This window comes from Pipistrellus hanaki, assembly GCF_964339955.1.
Source record: "Pipistrellus hanaki genome assembly, chromosome: 15".
NCBI lineage: Eukaryota > Metazoa > Chordata > Mammalia > Chiroptera > Vespertilionidae > Pipistrellus > Pipistrellus hanaki.
The window spans coordinates 39546880-39565621 of record NC_140517.1 but is presented as its reverse complement, the minus strand read 5'-3'; the positions used below and the strand labels follow the sequence as shown (position 1 = coordinate 39565621).

Below are 18742 nucleotides of genomic sequence, written 5' to 3'. Positions count from 1 at the left end.
GAGAAGGTTGGGAAACACTGATCTAATCAATCCAGGAAAACAAGGCCATGCCTTAAAAATATGGAATGCTTCATGAATTTGCATGTCATCCTTGTGCGGGGGCCATTGCTAATCTCCTCTGTATCATTCCATCATTCCAATTTTAATATATGTGCTACCGAAGTGAGTACCTTTTTTTTTTTTTTTTTTAATGAGAGAGAAAGAGACCTCGATTTTGTTGTTCCATTTATTTATGCTTTCATTGGTTGCTTCTTACTAGGGATCAAACTCGCAACCTTCGGATATCAGGATGATGCTCTAACCAACTGAGTTATCCAGCCAGGGTCAAAATATGTTATTTATTTGAGAGAAGAAGGGAGAGGGGAGAGATAGAAACATCGATGAGAGCCTGCAACCCAGGCATGTGCCCTAATCGGGAATCGAACTGTGACCCCCTTGGTTCGTAGGTCTACACTCAACCATTAAGCCACACCAGCCAGTTTATGTGTTTGATTTCATCCAGTTCCCTCAATAACCTTGGATAGGACTCATTTTACACAGGCGTAAAGGTGAGGTCCAGAGAGAAATCCTGCAAGCGTGTCTGGCTCCAAAGCTGTGTTCCCAGAGATGCTTAATCTTTTCAGCTATGACACTTCTGTCAAGGTCTCACGCCTGGTTTGGCTCAGTGGATAGAGCGTTGGCTTTGGGACTGAAGGGTCCCAGGTTCGATTCCAGTCAAGGGCATGTACCTTGATTGCGGGCACATCCCCAGTAGGGGGTGTGCAGGGGGCAGCTGATGGATGTTTCTAGCTCTCTATCCCTCTCCCTAATATATATCACGCCGCCCAGTCCGCTCCATGGGCCCTCACTTCAATCATGCGCACTTGTCTCTCCCAGCAGACTGCACCAACGCAGCCAGCCGAGGAGAACTGCGCAGGCGCCTCTCCGAGCCCCAGCCCAGCCCACAGGGCAGGGTCGTGTGTGCGTGGAGACACTCGCCGAGCCCCGCCTGAGCTCCAACACGCAGGCTCCCGGGCGCGTGCCCTACGCTGCCGGCTCTGATTGGCCGCCGCGGGGAAGGGCGCCGCCCAATGGGAGGTGTGGATGGTGAGGGGTGCCGTTCGCCCGGAGCCGGGGGTCTGTGTCAAGAGCGGCGGGGTCTGCAGGAGGCGAGAGAGACGGGTGAGGGTCACCGCGCCGCGGGGCGGGCGGGCGGGCGAAGAGAGCGCTGGGCCAGCGGAGAGGATGGAGGGAGACGAAGGGGACGCCGGAGGTCATAGAGCTTTGGGGCCTGCGCTGTGGCGGGAGCGGCGCGGAGTGGAAGGAGAGCGCTCCTTCCTATGTGCCTTGGAGCATTGATTGACTCCGGCACTGTGCCGGACCCTACACTTGAGCTCTGCGTTCCCAGACACTTTGCAGGGAGCTCTTTGGCTGCAGAGTCTGGTCAGAGAAAAGGGATGTGTAGCTGTGCAGCGGGAAAATTGAATTTTCAGGCCCCTGGTGGGTTCTTTCCTGAAAGGACTTAATTGGTCCACTGTATAGAAAACCCCCTTCCTCCCCCCAATAGTTTACAATCCATTATTGGGAAGGGGGGTGGGGAATGTAAACGAGGGAAATCCAAATGTTAGGTCTTTCAGGCTACCTTCTAGAAAGACCTTTACTGGGTACTTCTTTGCATAAACTTTTCACCAGGCACTGGACCTCCTCCTGGAGGAGTTCTCCGTTTAGAATGGGGCTGTAAACAAGAAAAAATTAAATTCTCAGGCCCTGGCAACTAAAAACTTAGTGAGGAAGTTAAGGACAGTGTACTCCTGGGCTTTTGGTGGATTATTTACTCAAGGAGCATTTATTGGGCACCAACTGAAAGCAGGGTCCTGTGCTGGGCTGGTTTTGTGGAGGTCTAATAGGAGAGTAGTCTGGTGGGGAGGCGGAATGTGCGCTGGGCCTCACTTCCTGGAAAGAGGATTATTCATTCACTAAATATCTACTCAGTGTCTAAGGTGTGCTAAGCATTGTCCTTGGCATTGGAAATAGATCAGTGATGAACAGACTAAAATCGCTGCCCTCAGGGAACTTAATAGGAGCAATGTTTATGTGTCAGGCTGTAAACTGCCCCCTGGCATTGATGTGTTGAAGAGATAGAGAAGATAGAAATTGAATTTGGAAAATTAGCTCTTATACTTGGGGGGTTGGGACTGGGGGGATATCATTTGCTGGAGAGACCCTGGGCCCCTGCTGTATGAAATGACCTATTGATATATGAATTGAGTCCACACATTTAGACGGGGAGATGGAGCACATAGATAAAAGTTTAATAGTTAAAATCCCCGTCCCTGGTCAGTGCTTTAGTTGGTGACAACAGTCTCTATAGTGAATCAGACTTGTCCTGTCTACAAGCTCAGTGAGGAACACAGAGACTTCATGATAATTGCTATAATAATAGAGGTGTCACTAAATACCATAGGAACTCTGAGGAGCAGAGAATGGCCATTGGTAAAAGCTTCACAAAGGAAATGCTGGGGAGGAGTTTGCTAGACTAGAAGAGGAGAGAACTTACTTGGTAGAAGGAATAGCAGCATCAAAGACCTAGGGTCCAGAAATATTTCTGGGTAAAACCAGTGGTTCCGTCCCACCTTTATTAAGTACCAGAGACTTTGTGGTCAGTACTACTTTTAGCCCCATTTCACAAGTGAGAAGACAGTCCCCGAGAGAGGAAGTATGTGGTGGAGCTCAGATTCAAGCCAAGGGCAGTATGGCTCCAGGGCCTCGGCCCTTAACCTCTTTGCTGCATCTCTGTCTCCATGTGGAAGGAGGAAAGGCGCTGCACAGAGAGGAAACTGCACAGGCAAGGCCGAGAGGCCCAAACAGACATGTGCTCTCAGAAAGGGTGCAACTGTCCCTCTGGGTAAGGAGGGCAGCATCAGAGGCCAGACTGAGGAGGGCTGTCTCTCCAGCAGATGTCTGGCCGCCACGGGACATGTGTTAGCTTCAGAGTCACAGGCTCATTAAAGACTGAGGCACAGCTGAAACCGGTTTGGCTCAGTGGTAGAGCATCGGTCTGCGGACTGAAAGGTCCCGGGTTCGATTCCGGCCAAGGGCATGTACTGTTGGCTGCGGGCACACCCCCGGTGGGGGGTGTGCAAGAGGCGGCTGGTCGATGTTTCTCTCTCATCGACGTTTCTGGCTCTCTATCTCTCTCCCTTCCTCTCTGTAAAAAAATCAATAAAAATATATTAAAAAAAAAAAAAAAAGACTGAGGCACAAACACTGGGTCTAAACTTGGTGAAGCTAATGAGTGCCAGGATGGACAAAGGAGCTCCTAAAATATCCCCTCTTCCCTTGGATTCCTGATGTCTCACCGGCTTCCTTCTTTCTCCAGGCACTGCTTCCCCCACAATGGCAGAGATGGTTGAGATGGCCGAGATGCTGACCCAGATATCACCGAGGGCGGTGGAGATGGCCACAGAGGTGACTGATATGAAACCTGAGGAAGCCCTTGCCTCATCCCTCTTTTTCCAGCACCACCAGTTCATGTGCTCTGAATGTGGCAACCTCTACAACACCCTGGAGGAGGTCATCTCCCACCAGGATGAGCATGTGCCCGCTGGCACAGAGGAGGAGGTGCTGACCACCCAGGACACTGGCCTGGAGCCAGAGCTAGTGCCAGGTGCTGAGGATGGGCCTTTCCAGTGTGGTGAGTGCAGCCAGCTCATCCTCTCCCGTGAGGAGCTCCTGGCCCACCAGGACTCCCACCTGCAGGCGTCTGCGAGCCAGATCCAGTACCAGTGTGGCGACTGCCAGGAGCTGTTCCCCTTGCCCGAGCTGTGGGTGGCTCATCGGAAGGCCCAGCACCTTTCCACTGCAGCAGCCGGACCACCAGTGCTGCCGCCTCCCCCGCCCCCTCCCTCAGCACCACCACCTCAGTCTCCTGCTCCACCTGGAGTCAAGATGGAGCCCTATGAGTGTCCTGAATGCTGTACCCTCTGTGCCACCCCTGAGGAATTCTTGGAGCATCAAGGCACCCACTTTGACTCCCTAGAGAAAGAGGAATGCAATGGGCTAGAGGAAGATGAGGATGAAGAAGATGATGAGACAGAGGAGGAGGAGGAGGAGGCAGCGGCGGCGGCGTTGGCCTCAGAGGTTGGTGACAGTGCTATAGAGGGCGACAAGTCCACAGATGCCCAGACCCAGAACTGTGGAGATTGTCCCCAGCACCGGACCTCAGCAGCAGCACGCCGACAACACCGGCGTGCATCCCACGGCCCGGCGTCAGCAACCCACCCCTTCCGCTGCAGCCAGTGCCAACGCAGCTTCAGCTCAGCAAACCGGCTGCTGGCTCATGGGCGGGCCCATGTTGGCGGCACACACGAGTGTACCACCTGCTTCAAGGTCTTCAAGAAAGCAGCTTCGTTGGAACAGCACCTGCGGCTGCACCGCGGGGAAGCCCGCTACCTCTGCGTGGACTGTGGCCGTGGCTTCAGCACAGAACTCACCTTGGTGGCCCACCGGCGGGCCCACACCGCCAACCCATTGCATCGCTGCCGCTGCGGCAAGACATTCAGCAACATGACCAAGTTTCTCTACCACAGGCGCACCCACGCCGGCAAGAGCGGGGTGCCCCCCCTCACAGCAGGAGCCTCCCTGACTCCAGCTGAGCCCGTGCCCCCGCCACCGCCCCCTCCCCCGCCTGCCCAGCTTCCCTGCCCACAGTGCTCCAAGTCCTTCGCCTCGGCCTCCCGCCTCTCTCGGCACCGGCGGACAGTCCACGGGCCCCCTGAGCGGCGACACTGCTGCGGGGTTTGTGGCAAGGGATTCAAGAAGCTGGTCCATGTGCACAACCACCTGCGGACGCACACGGGCGAGAGGCCCTTCCAGTGCCACTCCTGTGGCAAGACCTTTGCTTCTCTGGCCAATCTCAGCCGCCACCAATTGACCCACACAGGCGTGCGCCCCTACCAATGCCTGGACTGCGGTAAGCGCTTCACACAGAGCTCCAACCTGCAGCAGCATCGGAGGCTGCACCTGCGGCCAGTGGCCTTCGCTCGAGCACCCCGCCTCCCCATCACCGGTCTCTACAACAAGAGCCCCTACTGCTGCGGGACATGTGGCCGCTGGTTCCGTGCCATGGCAGGCCTGCGCCTGCACCAGCGGGTCCATGCTCGAGCACGGACGATGACACTGCAGCCCAGATCACCACCTCCCGCCTCACCCCCACCCACCCAGCCTCAGCAGACGATCATGTGCACTGAGCTCGGGGAGACCATCGCCATCATCGAGACATCCCAGCCGCTGGCACTTGAGGACACGCTACAGCTGTGCCAGGCGGCACTGGGGGCCAGTGAAGCGAGCGGGCTGTTGCAATTGGACACGGCCTTCGTGTGACACAGCTAAGAGCAGCAATAGGAGTTTGGTTGCAGCAGCAAGTGTGTGGGCTCCTCTGGAGAGGAAGGGGACCACACCCGGGCATCTTACCCACTGGCTCCTCAGGACAGCCCTGCCAGGTTTCTCTTGTCACCTTTCTCTGCCCGAGAGGAAACTGAAGCTCTGAGACGTGATACGATCTGTCCCAGGTCACCCCACATAGCAGGGTTTGCCAAGGTGCTTTGCATCACCCTGCTACCCAGAAACATCAGGTAACCTTTCCTGAGCCCTGGCCATGTGCTCAGGTATGTGCCCCATACATCGTTAGGTCCTTTGCTGCCCCCCAGCCCTAGCTTCCCCGGACTCTCAGCACCCAGGACTCAGCCATGCGTGGTGGAGGAAGGCACTGACTTCTCGGGGCTTCCTTAATCTCACCTTTAACAATGGAAGGGAACCTATAGGTGCCCCAGTGCTCAGGAGGCCCAGGAATGAGTCAGACACGGGGCTCGGCCCAGGAGGCCTAGCGGGTGTGGGGAACATGCACAAGTACAGATGGCCTTGCTCTCTAAGTGTGTGTCGTTGATTCTTTATCAGCTTGGGTGTCCTAAGTCCTCCCTGAGTGCTGGGCGATGCTTGGGGTAAGAGACAAGTCACGCTTCTGCCCTGCCCCTCGGGCAGACAGAGCTCGGCCCCAGGTTCCTCAGGGTGTGATGGGGTGCACAGGGACAGTGGGTCCCAGAGCAGGGAACGAAGCTCGGTGGTAGATCAGTAGAGACTTTCTAAAGGAGGTAGGAATCTGTTAGCAGAAGAGAACATTCCAGGCAGACGGCATGGAGGGTGGGTTCTAATATACTTGGAAACTTCCCAGTTATTCACAGCTACGGTAACAGCGACCCTTTGACTTCTAGCCGAGGCAGGCACCAGTTACCACTATACATGTGCTGTGATCCCAACAGGCCTGTGAGGTGACCTCAGAATTATCCCTGTCGTACAGATGAGAAAATGGGCAGAATGCTTGCTTCAGCAGTACATATACTAAAATTGGAATGATACACAGATTAGCATGGCCCCCTGCGTAAGGATGACATGCAAATTGGTGAAGTGCCGCATAGAAAAAAGAAAAAGAAAATGGACAGAGACTTGCCCAAGGTCTCCCAGCCAGACAAAGGCATTGCTGAGATATGCACTTAGGCGGGCCCTTCAGCCCATGTCCATAACCCATGCTATTGAATGATTGCGACCTAAAACCCTTGCAAGAGCTCGGGGCCAGAGGAGGATTCGTTGTAACTGGAGGAAAGGTGAGCCAGTGTCACAGAGCAGTTGGGGTTTGGGGAGTCTTCCAAAAGATCAAAGGTCTTGGGAGCAGGAAAGGATCCCCAGCCTTTTCAAAGGTTTCTTAAGGTGACAGTTCTTCCCTCTCTAAACATGATATATGGCAGGTCAGGGAATGGGGCAGAGTGAAGCAGGATTGAGTTGTTTTTTGGGGGGCCAGACCTGGGAAGGCCTTGAAGCTAGGCTAAATTGGAGCAGTGCAAGAAGGGTTAGGTCCTAATGGGGGATTAGTGCTCCCTGGGGAAGACTAAAGATGGTCCAGGAGGGAGAACGGCCAGAGCTGGGCATAGACCATGAGGACAGGGGGAGGGTGAAGGACGGTGACCTCATGGCTGACCAGATGTAACGAAAGGTATTCCCAGCAGCCGGACCACACAGGTCCCCTCACCCAGGCCAACTCTCCTCTCCTCTGGCCCACATGCTTTATGTATGTATTCATCATACAAAAAAGGTGATGCCCAATGGTTCTGAGCAGGGGGGCTCTGGGTTTTATTGGGCAATATACAGGTGCCTCTGGGGCTTCTTAGCAGACAAAAGCCCAGACACTGCAGACATCCTTAACTCCCTCTGGAACACCGCTCTTCCCCAGTGGAGCACATGTCAGTGGCTCCTCCCCGGATCCCCTTCTTCCTCTGCAGCCTCTGCCCTCACCTGCTGCTGACACCATGACGAGGAGGTGCCATTTCTCTCTGGCCCCAGTATGTTTTCTAAGCGAGGATAAAAGCCAGGATCTCTGCCGTAACCTTCCCCAGGGTGTCACTTCCCAACAGGTATGAGACCTGGAAATGAAGGCTTGGGGATCTGCTAGGGTTTGGGGACAGCACCTCTGCCCCCATGCATGCCCACTGAGTCTGCATCAGGCCCTGGTCTGTGTGGGTCCGTGGTTAGAGCATCAGCCTGTGCACCACAGGTTTGATCTCTAGCCCAATGTGCAGGAGGCAACCAATCAATGTTTCTTTCTCTCCCCCTCCTATTCTCTTAAGAATAAATGGAAAAATATTCTCAGGTGAAGATTAACAACAAAATTTTTTTATGTTTATATCAGGCTAAGTTTTATGTCCTCCAGACGCTGAAGCAGCAGGCAGCAGAGGGCTGAAACAGCTTTGTTCAAGTCTTTTTTTTTTTTTTTTTAATTGATTTTTTTTACAGAGAGGAGGGGAGAGAAATAGAGAGCTAGAAACGTTGATGAGAGAGAAACATCGACCAGCTGCCTCCTGCACTCCCCCAACCGGGGATGTGCCCACAACCAATGTACATGCCCTTGACCGGAATCGAACCTGGGACCTTTCAGTCCACAGACCAACGCTCTACCACTGAGCCAAACCGGTTTCGGCTTTGTTCAAGTCTTGACCCTGCCACTTACCAGTGTGGCCATGACCTCTCTGATCCCAGCTCTCCCTCCCTGGGTGGAAGCATGTGGGCCTCCCAGGCCTCTGCAGCATATAAACCAGACCAGCTCATCCTCACAGGAAGGTTGGGCCCCTCAGCCAGGTTGACTCAGGTGGGCCAGTTTGGGTTCACCCTACCCTATCTCCAACCTGAGATGCAGCCCCCTCCTGTCCCAGGACAGCCCACCAGACACCTCCCTCGCCTCTATGGAAAAAGACAGCTAGACAGAAGCAGGTTTCATGCCAATAATTTATTGAACGGAGGTCTGTACACAGGCAAACCTTACTGTGGAAACTAAGACATCAGGATCCCCCCACCATCCCTAACCCAGCCCTCCAGGGTGGGGAGAGGAGGGAGGAGACCTTAGGGCAGAGGACAGGAGGGGAACACAGCTGTAGGAGGGGGAGGAGCCAGGTTGGACGGTGCGAATCGACGTTTTCTTTAAGAAAAAAATTATAACAATCTATTTACACCCGGGGGCCAGGAAAGAGGAGAGGAGATGGGCTGGTCTGGTTCTATTTACAAGGGACACAGGAAGGGAGGGTGAGGTGGAGAGGGGCGGTCTGGGGGGACGGAAGGGGGCCAAGGGATAGGAGTTCCTCATGCCCCCAACCCGTCCGTCCTTCCTTCTCTTCCCTCCCCACAACCAGTTGAAATCCTCTTAAAAAGCCCACCATAGGGGTGAGGCTGGTGAGGGTGAAACAGGAAGAGGGAACAGGGACTCATTTACCTCTGCCCTCTAGTCTAGGGGCCCAGCCAGGGCAGGAGCTATGGCCCTCCTTTCCCAGCCCCACATGGGGCTCCCAGATGGAAGGGTAGTTGGCAGGGCCCTCAGGAGGAGTTAGTGAGGGGAGCTGTGGCTTCGGTTGACTGCCATTCTGTGCCGGTCTGAGCCTCATTTAAACCTGAAGAGGAGAAAGCAGACCAGTTAGCCTTTGCCTTTCAAACCCCCTCTTCCTCCCCCGCCCTCCCTCCAAACCTCCACAAACAGGAAATCCATGTAAGATGCTACATTTGAAATTGAGAGCTGTCACTTTAGGTTCACGGTTGCAAACTCAGATGCCAAAGGGCCAGGCTGGTCAATGAATGACTCACCAGAGAGCCTGGCCCCACCTCAGAGGGGTCACATCTGATTTTCTTCCTCAGGAGAAATGGGAAAACTGGACTTGTACGTGAAACGGCCCCAATTTTTTAATGTGCGCAACAAATTCAACTGTTTGTTTGTGTAGGCCAAACGTATGTCTTTGGTTTTTCGGTTAGCATTTCAACACAAACAAAGGCAATAATACCCAACACAAGTGGCCATTCACATGTTGTAAAATATGCTTTCTATACCATCAAGCTGTTAGTAATTTTTACAGGAAATTCGGGCTGTGATAACAGCCCCTTCCCCACAGCTGAAAATGCTGCTCTACCCCGACTTACCTTGTGTGGATGGGGTGAGGGTGGCAGTGCCCGCCGGGGACCTCAAGTGAGGAGGGATGAGAATGGCGTTGAGAGATGGTTGGATGGAGAGTTCTAGAGACAGGAAGGGACATGCCTGGTCAGAGGGTGACCCAGTTGAAGTTAGAGCACTGAATGGGGACCCAGCTCTTGGCAAGGCCAGTGTTTGCAGACAGGTGTAGCCATCAAATACTTTGTAGGAAAAACTGTAAAGCGCCTAGCACCGATCATGGGGCACGGGGGAATCAGGATTAGGTTTCCTTGAACTGTGGGGGCCTCTCCCATGCCCCAGGCCTTCCTTGTCACCCACCCTCAACTCCCCACTCCTGTCTTCAACACCAAGCTCTTCTCCACAATCACTGGCTGCCCCTCCAGTTCCCCAGATCCCAGGCTGTGCCCTCACCACCGGGACTGAAATTGAAGAGGGGGGGAAGCGAGCGGTTGTTAGGGAGCTGGATTCCGTGACATCGCAGTTCATCAAAGAAGCTGTGGGCACAGGCTTCCAGCGGGGAGAGCCTCGAGGACGGTGTGTACTCCAGCAGGCTAGAGCAGAGCGCTATGGCCTCGGGTGGGGTTCGAGATTTGAACACCTGGGGAGAAGGAGAGAGGCAAAAGTTACAAGGGTGAGTCCCTGGGGACTTGCATGCTCTTGCACCTCACTGCCACGCCTGCAGCAAATGTGACTGCCCGCCTCTCACAAACACACTTTCCAATGAGGAAACTGAGACACCGCCACTGAGGGGAGCTGTTTGTATCAGGTGAGCAGCCCGCCATGACTGCATGGGCTCTGCTGTAAGTCTGTTTCCCCACTAGGAAAGTGCAACTCTTGAATCTGTGGGTTCTCAACTTTCAGATTAATGGAAATTCCATAAACTTAAACCTAATGAAAGTTACTGACCCTCTCCCATGCCATGACTCTGTAGCCAGATCCCAGACCACTTGACCTCCAATGGGGACCTCAGCCATGCTATCTGAGCCCCTAGCCATGCCCTACCTTTGTCCAAGGGTGAGCTTTAATCTGGGGGAACTTGAACTCCGTGTAGTTGGGGTTCATCTCTCGGATCTGTTCCCGGGTTGGTGTTCCCAGCACCTGTAGGAAAAGGAGGGGAGGAGTCTAAGCCAAGACCCCAATCACTTAGCCCTACCTCTGCCCACCTGACTCTCTCCTCACCTTGATGATCTCCACCAGCTGGTCTACCCCACTGTCCCCAGGGAAGATGGGCTGGCCCAGCAGGAGCTCGGCCAGTACGCAGCCAGCTGACCACACATCTGAAGGGGGAATGGGAGAGGTCAGGGCTACCATGCCCACTGCTCACCAACACTTCCACCCCTTATGATCAGAGAGGAAGTGCCTTGCTCAAGATCATCCAGTTTAGGAACCCTGGAGTCTGACTCTGGCCTCCAGGTCTGCCTGACTGACTGCACTGTACTCTTCTTCCTGGTCTGTACCTTGAGCCCTATGACATAATTCACACCTGAGGACCAGGCATTTCCTCACACCAGCTGATGAACATTCTCTCCCAAACCCTCATGGTCTCTCCTCATGCCTGGAAGGTGGCAATGTCATCCCCACCAATTGGGAAGAATACAGAGGCCTGTGAGGTCACACCCTCATGGCCCACCTCAGATTCTCCCTAGGTCACCAGCAGCCCCTCCCCTGGATGAGAAGAGAGGGCTAACTGGGAGGTTCCAGCATCAGTATGGACTCTGGAGTTGGGTCAGCTTTCAAAGCCCAACCCTGTCCAGTCCCAGCAGAGTGACAGCGGGCAGGTGGCCTCACCGCTCTAAGCTTGAGACTGCTCATCTGTAAAGGAGCATATGACAGCATCGCCCTCCTAAATTTGTGAGGACTGCATAAAAGGATATTAAGATTTTATCGCCAAACCTGGCACACATACACAAAACTCAAAAACTGCCATGAGTGCCATCCCCATCCCAGCCTCCCGTAAGTCTGACCGATAGATGAGGTGTAATCAGTGGCTCCAAAGATCAGCTCTGGAGCACGATAGTAGCGAGAACAGATGTAGGAGACATTGGGCTCCCCACGGACCAGCTGCTTTGCACTGTGGGAAGAGGTGAGCAAGAGTAAACATAGGCAAAGGTTGGGGTCCTTCCTCACCCTTTGGGCTACTTAACACACCCCAGCTCAGGCCTACCTGCCAAAATCACAGAGCTTGAGGACAGCAGTGTCAGGGTCCACCAGCAGATTTTGGGGTTTGATGTCACGGTGACACACGCCCTGGGAGTGGATGTAGGCCAAGCTCCGGAAGAGCTGGTACATGTATACCTGGGACAGGCAGGGGACAGAATTCCAGCCCAGCTCCCCCAGAGCATGCCACTGCTCCACCCTCCTGGCCAGAAGAGCCATTCCAGGCCCTGTCTCCAACTTGAAAATCCTTCTGTGGCCCCTTGGTACTCAAATCTTAGTGCATCAGAATCACTGGGAGGCCTTGTTAAAACAGGGGCTTCTGGGCCCCACTCGGAGTTTCTGACTCAGTAAGCTCAGGAGAGGGCTTTCGCAGCAGCTCCTGGTGCTGGTTCTGGTCCACACTGAGAACTCCCGTTTCGATCCCATCCCTCAGCAGAAGCTGATGAATAACACAGACATCAGGAAGGCCTTGTCTGAGAGGCTGGGAGCAGGCACTCAGCTCCCCTTATCCATCAGTCAAACCACCCACTAGCAGCCCCCTCCAGGGGGTTTTCTTTCCATTGTCCCATTGACTAGCACCTAAGTGTCAAGAGAGCAGTGATCTTTGTTTTCATCACTGCCTCACAGGGCTTGGCCAAGTAATAACTGCTTGGGCCTGCTTCCTGGGCCTTGTTCTCCTCCTGTCTGTGCTGCCCTTAGCCAGAGATCCTACTTTCTCCCCCTGCACCTGCTCTCCTCCCAGAAGCCTTCTTTGATCCTTCCTGCCCCAAGCAGGCAAGGCTGGGGGCCTTCTGTGTTTCCAGAATCCCCTGTGCCTTCTAGGGAGGCAGCTGCTAGTAGTTTTATGGTTCTCACTTGTCTACCCTGCTACTCTGAGAGGCTTCAAAGGCAAGGCCTGGGTCTTAGTCCACTGAGCCTCTGAAATTGTTCACTGCTGGGCCTGACACACAGGCAGCCACAGGACAGTCACCACACTGCCGGGGAGGTGAAGTCCCACAGCACCAACCACTAGCAGACCCCTTAAGAAAGAGCTTGCAAGATCTCACCAGGGGGAGCAACGGGGCCCTCAAGCAACCTCAAGTAAACTTGGACCCAGCCACCTCCTCCCAGTGCAGCATTGCCTAGCCTTTGTTCTCCACATCATCACTAGGCCCACTCACTCATTCAAACTCCTACTAAGGGACAGGAACACCCAGGTCTCAGCACCAGGCACTGGGGAATGAACTCGAGACAATGGATGGGGGTGCCTGCTCTCTTGGCTCTGTGGACACTAACCTTCCTCCAACCCGCGACCTTCCCACTCCTCTGCCAGACTCCAGTGAGCCCCCTCTGTATTTGCTGTCACCACCACCTGATTCTGAGCTGCCTCCAATACCACCGTTGTCACTGGGCTCCCAGGATAGACCCAAGCAGGTACCTTGCAGCCTCCCCAGCCCGTCAGCCTGCCTCCCTGATTCAGTCAGGTCTCAGGTTCGGCTACCCTGTATTTAGCGAGCTCCATCTCGGGGTATGGAAACAAGGGCAGGGAACACGAGACCTCCAAGGACCAACATAAGCTTGGAGAATGAGGGAACCCACGGAAGGTAGGAGGATTTGGGGCCACTAGCTGCCTGGGCCTGGGCCCCAGAAGCCTGCCTGCCTGCCCACCTTGACATAGATGATAGGGATGGTCAACTTGGCCTTGGTGAAATGGCGGGCCACCCGGTACACTGTCTCAGGCACGTACTCCAGCACCAGATTTAGGTAAAGCTCATCTTTCTGCAAAGAGCAAAGGAAAGGTGTGAGGCACTGTGAGGAAAGAGCTTGCAAGGAAGAGGGGGTGGAAGGTTTAGGGGAAATGGGGGAAGGACTAGCAGTCATGAGGAAGGCAGGCAGGAAAATAGGTGAAGTGAAGGTGAAGGACTCCCCTACCCCTAAGGTCTCACCTTCTCCCCACTGGAGTAGAAAAAGTATCTCAGCCTCACGATATTGCAGTGGTCCAGCTTCCGCATAATCTGCAGCTCTCGGTTCTTAGAGGCAAAGGGAGAGAACCTCAGAAAACCACCGGCTGTCTTTGCTCCCCTCCCTAGCACCCTTCACCACAGCCCTCCTCCCCCATTCCGCCAACAGAGCTAGGCGGTTACTACTCCCTTTGTCCCAGGACCCCCTGGGGCAGCCCCTAACTCCTGTCCTCAATCCATCCCCCTCACACAACAAGCTGGAGGTCTCTAGGCTAAACCCAGATCACAGATGTGCTTTCTTCAGCCCATTTTTTTTTTTTTTAATGTTCGACTTATTGCTCTTTTAAGTGTTTAAGCCGAAACCAGTTTGGCTCAGTGGATAGAGCGTCGACCTGCGGTCTGAAAGGTCCCAGGTTCGATTCCGGTCAAGGGCATGTACCTTGGTTGCGGGTACATCCCCAGTAGGGGATGTGCAGGAGGCAGCTGATCGATGATTCTCTCTCATTGATGTTTCTAACTCTCTATCCCTCTCTCTCCCTCTCTGTGAAAAATCAATAAAATATATATATATTTTTTAAATGTTTGATTTAAAATCAAAATCCAGCTTTTCAGCTTCTCTTGAAAAAATCAGATGATATGGCCGCATGAGGTCCACCTCCCTGCATGGCACAAGCAACAACAGACAAGTAGCAGCCATCCAGTCACACTGGTTCCCACTTCTCCCCATTGTTCCCCTGGATGTATCTTGGCCCTTGAACCCTGGCTTGGATCCTGTGTCCCAGACTCCAGCTCCCAATTCTCATCTTCCCAAAAAGGACCCCGTCTCAGCCTCTTCCCAGAAGGCCTGGTCTCAGCATTCTTCCCTATTCTGTTTCCCTCTGGGGCCTCAAAACTCCCCATCCTCAGATCCTTCTCAGTTCTGGGACTCAACACTGATCACATTCTGAACAATACCCTGGAGTTCCTCCTGGCCCTGAGACTACTCACTGCTAGGACCCAGGGCCTGACCTGTTTCCCTCCCAGTGTAGGCTATTTCCAGATCAGCCCAGCCTCCAAAATGCCATCCTTCCAACACCAAGTATCCCTCAACTTCACTCCTCCATCTCCTTCTCATTTCCTGGTACCCACTCGCTCACAGGGCAGCACTGTCTGAATGGACACCCCTTCTTCAGGAGGGCAGAGCCCCACACCAACGCATGTGGTTTGGTGAACACTGGCAGGCTGAATTCTACCCTGCACTTGCCAAGTACCTAGGGCAGAGTGAGACAAGACCTTTGCTTCCTTTCTGCTCTGAGCAGAAGCTTCACTTGGTGATTAAGTTAAGATGGAGAGCTTGGGAATCTGAATCTAGTCTTGTCTTCTGGCAATTCTCTTATCTGAGTCTGTTTCTAGTTTCTGCTTACTTAAAATTGGAATAACAATACTTACACCTCCACGCAATCTTTACTAAACAAGAACTTGCTTGCATAAGCATTTACAAACAGCAAAAGCCCAATAAACTGTCAGCTCTGGGCTTTCCTGGAACCTCTATTCCCATCTTCCACACAACTCACTCCCTTCTCCTCTGGCCCGTGCTCAGATCCCTGTGGGAAGCCAAGGCCAATGCTCTTGCTGGAGCTCTCACCAGTCATGCCCAGTTAAACCTCCTTGTCCCCATTCCCACCAAGCTACCTTGAACCTCTTGTCCTGGAGAACCTTCTTGATGGCTACCAGTTCCCTGGTCTCTGCCAGCCGTGCCTGGTACACGACTCCAAATGAGCCATTGCCAATCACTTTGATGTCTGTGTAAGCCACCTCCTGGGAGCGCTCCGGGCCTTGGCCGATAGTGGCTACCACTGTGGTCACCTTCCCGCTGTCACCTGGGGAACAAAGGAGACACAAAATCCACTGACCTTTCCCCTCTGGCCCCCTCCCTCTCCTGGAGCTGTGGAGGGGAGGACAGTCTCCACAGGAAGCTCTCAGGGGCCTCTCTGTTCCTTTTTCCTTGTCCCTCCTCCCATGATGGAAGATACATCTAAAACTCTTGCTGACCCCTAATTTCCACTTCTAGTTAAGCAGCAAACCATTGGGTCTTCTTGGTCTCCAGACACCGACACTTCTAGATACTGAGTCCATCCAAGCTCACTGCCCTCTGGTCCCTTTAGGAAGGCCTGGCCTAAACTCGTCCACTTAAGAAAGCAGTAACCCCGAGGTACTTCTACTTTAGGAAAGCACTAACCTCCCTCACAGCTCAGGGGAGGGTGACCTCTATGTCCTCCCTGGTGGAGCTGGAAACTTCACCACTGGTTTTTGGTGACAGAAATAAATGACTCTTCCTGGCATGATTACTTGTGCCCTGACTCACTTTTGGGGGGCAATTTGCCCTTATCCAAATACTTCGAGGTTAGAGAAGGCACTGACCTGACCTCATCTGTGTGATCCAGAATCCTGGACTCCTTCCTGTATGTGGGTGGTCCTTAATAGGTAAGCACTAAATTGAGGCTAGTGAACCTGATCTCTGTGATCAGAGGGCTAACCCACCTCAGTGCTTCATAGGAAAGCTAATTCCCAGGTCCAGGCTCTGAATGGCAGCAAATTGTGGTGGCATTCTTTGGGGACAGTGACCCCTTTTTCTTCAGGGAACTGATGAAAGGTTCCCCAAAGAAAAGGGGTCACTGATAAGTCAAATCCATTTTGAGGGACCAGTTGACACCTTCTTTTGGAAGAGGTGATCCTACATAGCTATTTTTCCAGAACCAATAACACACCTCATAATAATAAAAGGGGTATAACCCAAATCCATATCTATGGGGAACTATGACCCCCTCCATTCCACTTATGTGAAAGGAGGCCCACCAAGCCATGTTTTTTGAAAAACAGTAATTATGACTAGGTCTGAAGAGTATGCTCGCTCCCAATCTCTCTCTCCTTATTTCTAAGAGAGAGCAACTATTAATTTTCACCATTGGGACTTAAGTTCTATATACATAATATGGACAGGTAGTGATACCAGGCCTTGTGCTTTAAAGAGAAAGATGACCTGGGTACCAGCTTTGGAAAGCTGTAGCCCTGATCTTTGGAAACAGTTACTTGCTTCTAAGTAATATGCACTCCAAATTCCCATCTTCTAAAGGGAAGCAAATTCAGACCCCCCTCCTCTTATTCTTTGGGAACAATAACCCTTGAGTCCCATTCGTAAGGGACGATGACCCCTGATCCTGTTCTCTAATGGGTGACAACGTCAGATCCCTGCTTTTAAGCCTCAAGAACCCAAGACCTCGGTACTGGAAGAAGAGGAACCTGTGACCCCAGTTTCTTTGAGGGTTACTAACTCTAATCCTCAACTCCAAGTGATGGTAACCCCCTAAATCTTTCTCTTGGAGGGGGAGAACTGAGATCCCAGGTTTAGGTGGCAATGACCTCGCGCTCTATCTGGGCAGATGGAAGAACCTGATCGATGATTGAGGGGCTTCAGGAACCCTGATCTCCACCCACCACGGACGCCGCGAGTACTCACGGCCCAGCTTCACTCCGGGCGGCGGGAAGCTGGTGCCCGCACTGGGGACGCCGCTGCCTCCTCCGCCGCTGCCGCTGGGGCCACCCCCGGAACTCGAGGCCCCCACGCCCCCACCCATGGCTCCGACTGACACTTTCCCGCCGCTGCCGCCGCCCGGGCCGGAGGCCGAGCCCCCAGGGCCACCGCCACCGCCACCGCCTCCGCCACCAGGCTCCGCGAACGAGCTTGTCCGCGCCCGGCCCGAGCCCCCAGGGCCGCCCGCCGAAGGCGCGCCGCCGCTCATGGCGCCGAGCGCAGGCCCAAGCTGCGGGGCTCGGGCTGCCCGGGCTGCCGCCGCCTCTCCCGGCCTCCGGCCTCTTCCAGGCCGCGCCGCTCGGGCTCCGGCTCCGGCCCAGCGCCCGCCGCGGGGCACGCTGGGATATGCAGTCCTCCTCCCCTCTGCGCCGCCGTCACCGCCCTCGGCCTGGAGAAAGCCGTGTGGCACGCCGGGAAATGGAGTCCGCGAAGGCCTCAGGGTAGACTGCGGGGATGATGAGTCGCGCTACACGTCAGGAAATAGAGTTGTTGACAATAAGTCGACTTCGTCCACGGCGGACCCTCAAGTATTCGGGGACACTGAGTCAGAGTCGCACACTCACTCCACTGAGGCAACGGTGAGCCCCTCAGTGTGTCTCAGAAATGTAGTCACAGCCACTATTGTCAATGACCTGACGCACACAGGGAAACAGTCTAATCATCCCCTGAGTCTATTGGCTGTATATGCCCACCGGGGCCAGGTGCACTCTGGGAAATTGAGTCCACGCAGGAGGACTCACAAATATCGGACCGTCAGGCAAGCTGGGAAATGAAGTCTTCGCCACGCCCTCACTGCATTGCAGGTATAAAGAGACTCCCAAAGCACACTGGGAAATGGAGTCCTATGTGATTCCCTAAACCCGCGAGAGGATACTGCAGTTCCGGAGAAAGGCTAGGAAATGGAGTAGATTCAGCGCTCCTCCTCCCTTGTAAGCTAGACCGCAGTCCCTGCCGGGATATGTAGTCAAAACCAAGGCTTCGGAGCAGTTGCTACAGCGAGCCCTTGTGTCTTCTGGGAAATGGAGTTCAAGGCAGCCTTCCTATTGACTGAGGGGAGGGATCTACCATGAGCCCGAAGCATGCTGGGGAAGAGGGCACTCTGTATCCTGACCCTGTCAGGCAAGACTGACTACGCTGGCCAGAAAGTAGAGTCCAAAGGATATCTTCGGAAGAGCGTGAGCGAAAGGGGAAAGACGGCAGTTCCCGGTGGAAACTGAAGTGTTTCAACGTCTCCTTCCCCTCCCCAAGGTCCCAAGAAAGAGCCGGATCAACTAGGGCTGCTGGAACATGGAGATCAAGTTGCTAGTTTCCAAAAATCGGGAAGGAAAATTTCCCTGCAAAGGATTTGAGAAAGTCGCCCGGGTTTTTCTCAAAACAATAGTCTTTGGATACAATCTAGTTTTTTCTAGCATTGTGAGTTACACCAGGAGACCGAGCGTTAGAAAATACAATTTGCCTTAAACCCCCATTCAGCTTTTTACGTCCTCCGGCTTTAAGGAAGCCGCTGCTAGGAGTAGCCTTGGGTTTTGTGCATGCATTATGTCTCCCCATTTATCGATTAATACCCGGAAGGACAAT

General features: G+C 53.7%; 2 protein-coding genes across 2 annotated transcripts; one reads left to right on the top strand and one right to left on the bottom strand.

Moving 5' to 3' along the window:
* Positions 1-1044: 1044 nt before the first annotated feature.
* On the top strand, positions 1045-6452 carry ZNF526 (zinc finger protein 526). The gene is made up of 2 exons (XM_084906819.1): positions 1045-1161; positions 3359-6452. Exons 1-2 carry the CDS (start codon positions 1071-1073, stop codon positions 5359-5361), a joined length of 2094 nt encoding a protein of 697 aa, XP_084762945.1. The 5' UTR covers positions 1045-1070; the 3' UTR covers positions 5362-6452.
* A 1840-nt stretch (positions 6453-8292) lies between these two features.
* GSK3A (glycogen synthase kinase 3 alpha) lies at positions 8293-17584 on the bottom strand. Its single transcript, XM_084906820.1, has 11 exons — positions 17090-17584; positions 15265-15452; positions 13579-13662; positions 13301-13411; positions 11661-11791; positions 11461-11567; positions 10676-10773; positions 10499-10594; positions 9908-10094; positions 9487-9579; positions 8293-8966 (listed from the first exon to the last, which is right to left on the bottom strand). The coding sequence occupies exons 1-11, from the start codon at positions 17370-17372 to the stop codon at positions 8893-8895; spliced, it is 1452 nt and encodes a 483-aa protein (XP_084762946.1). The 5' UTR covers positions 17373-17584; the 3' UTR covers positions 8293-8892.
* Between the last annotated feature and the right edge of the window lie 1158 nt (positions 17585-18742).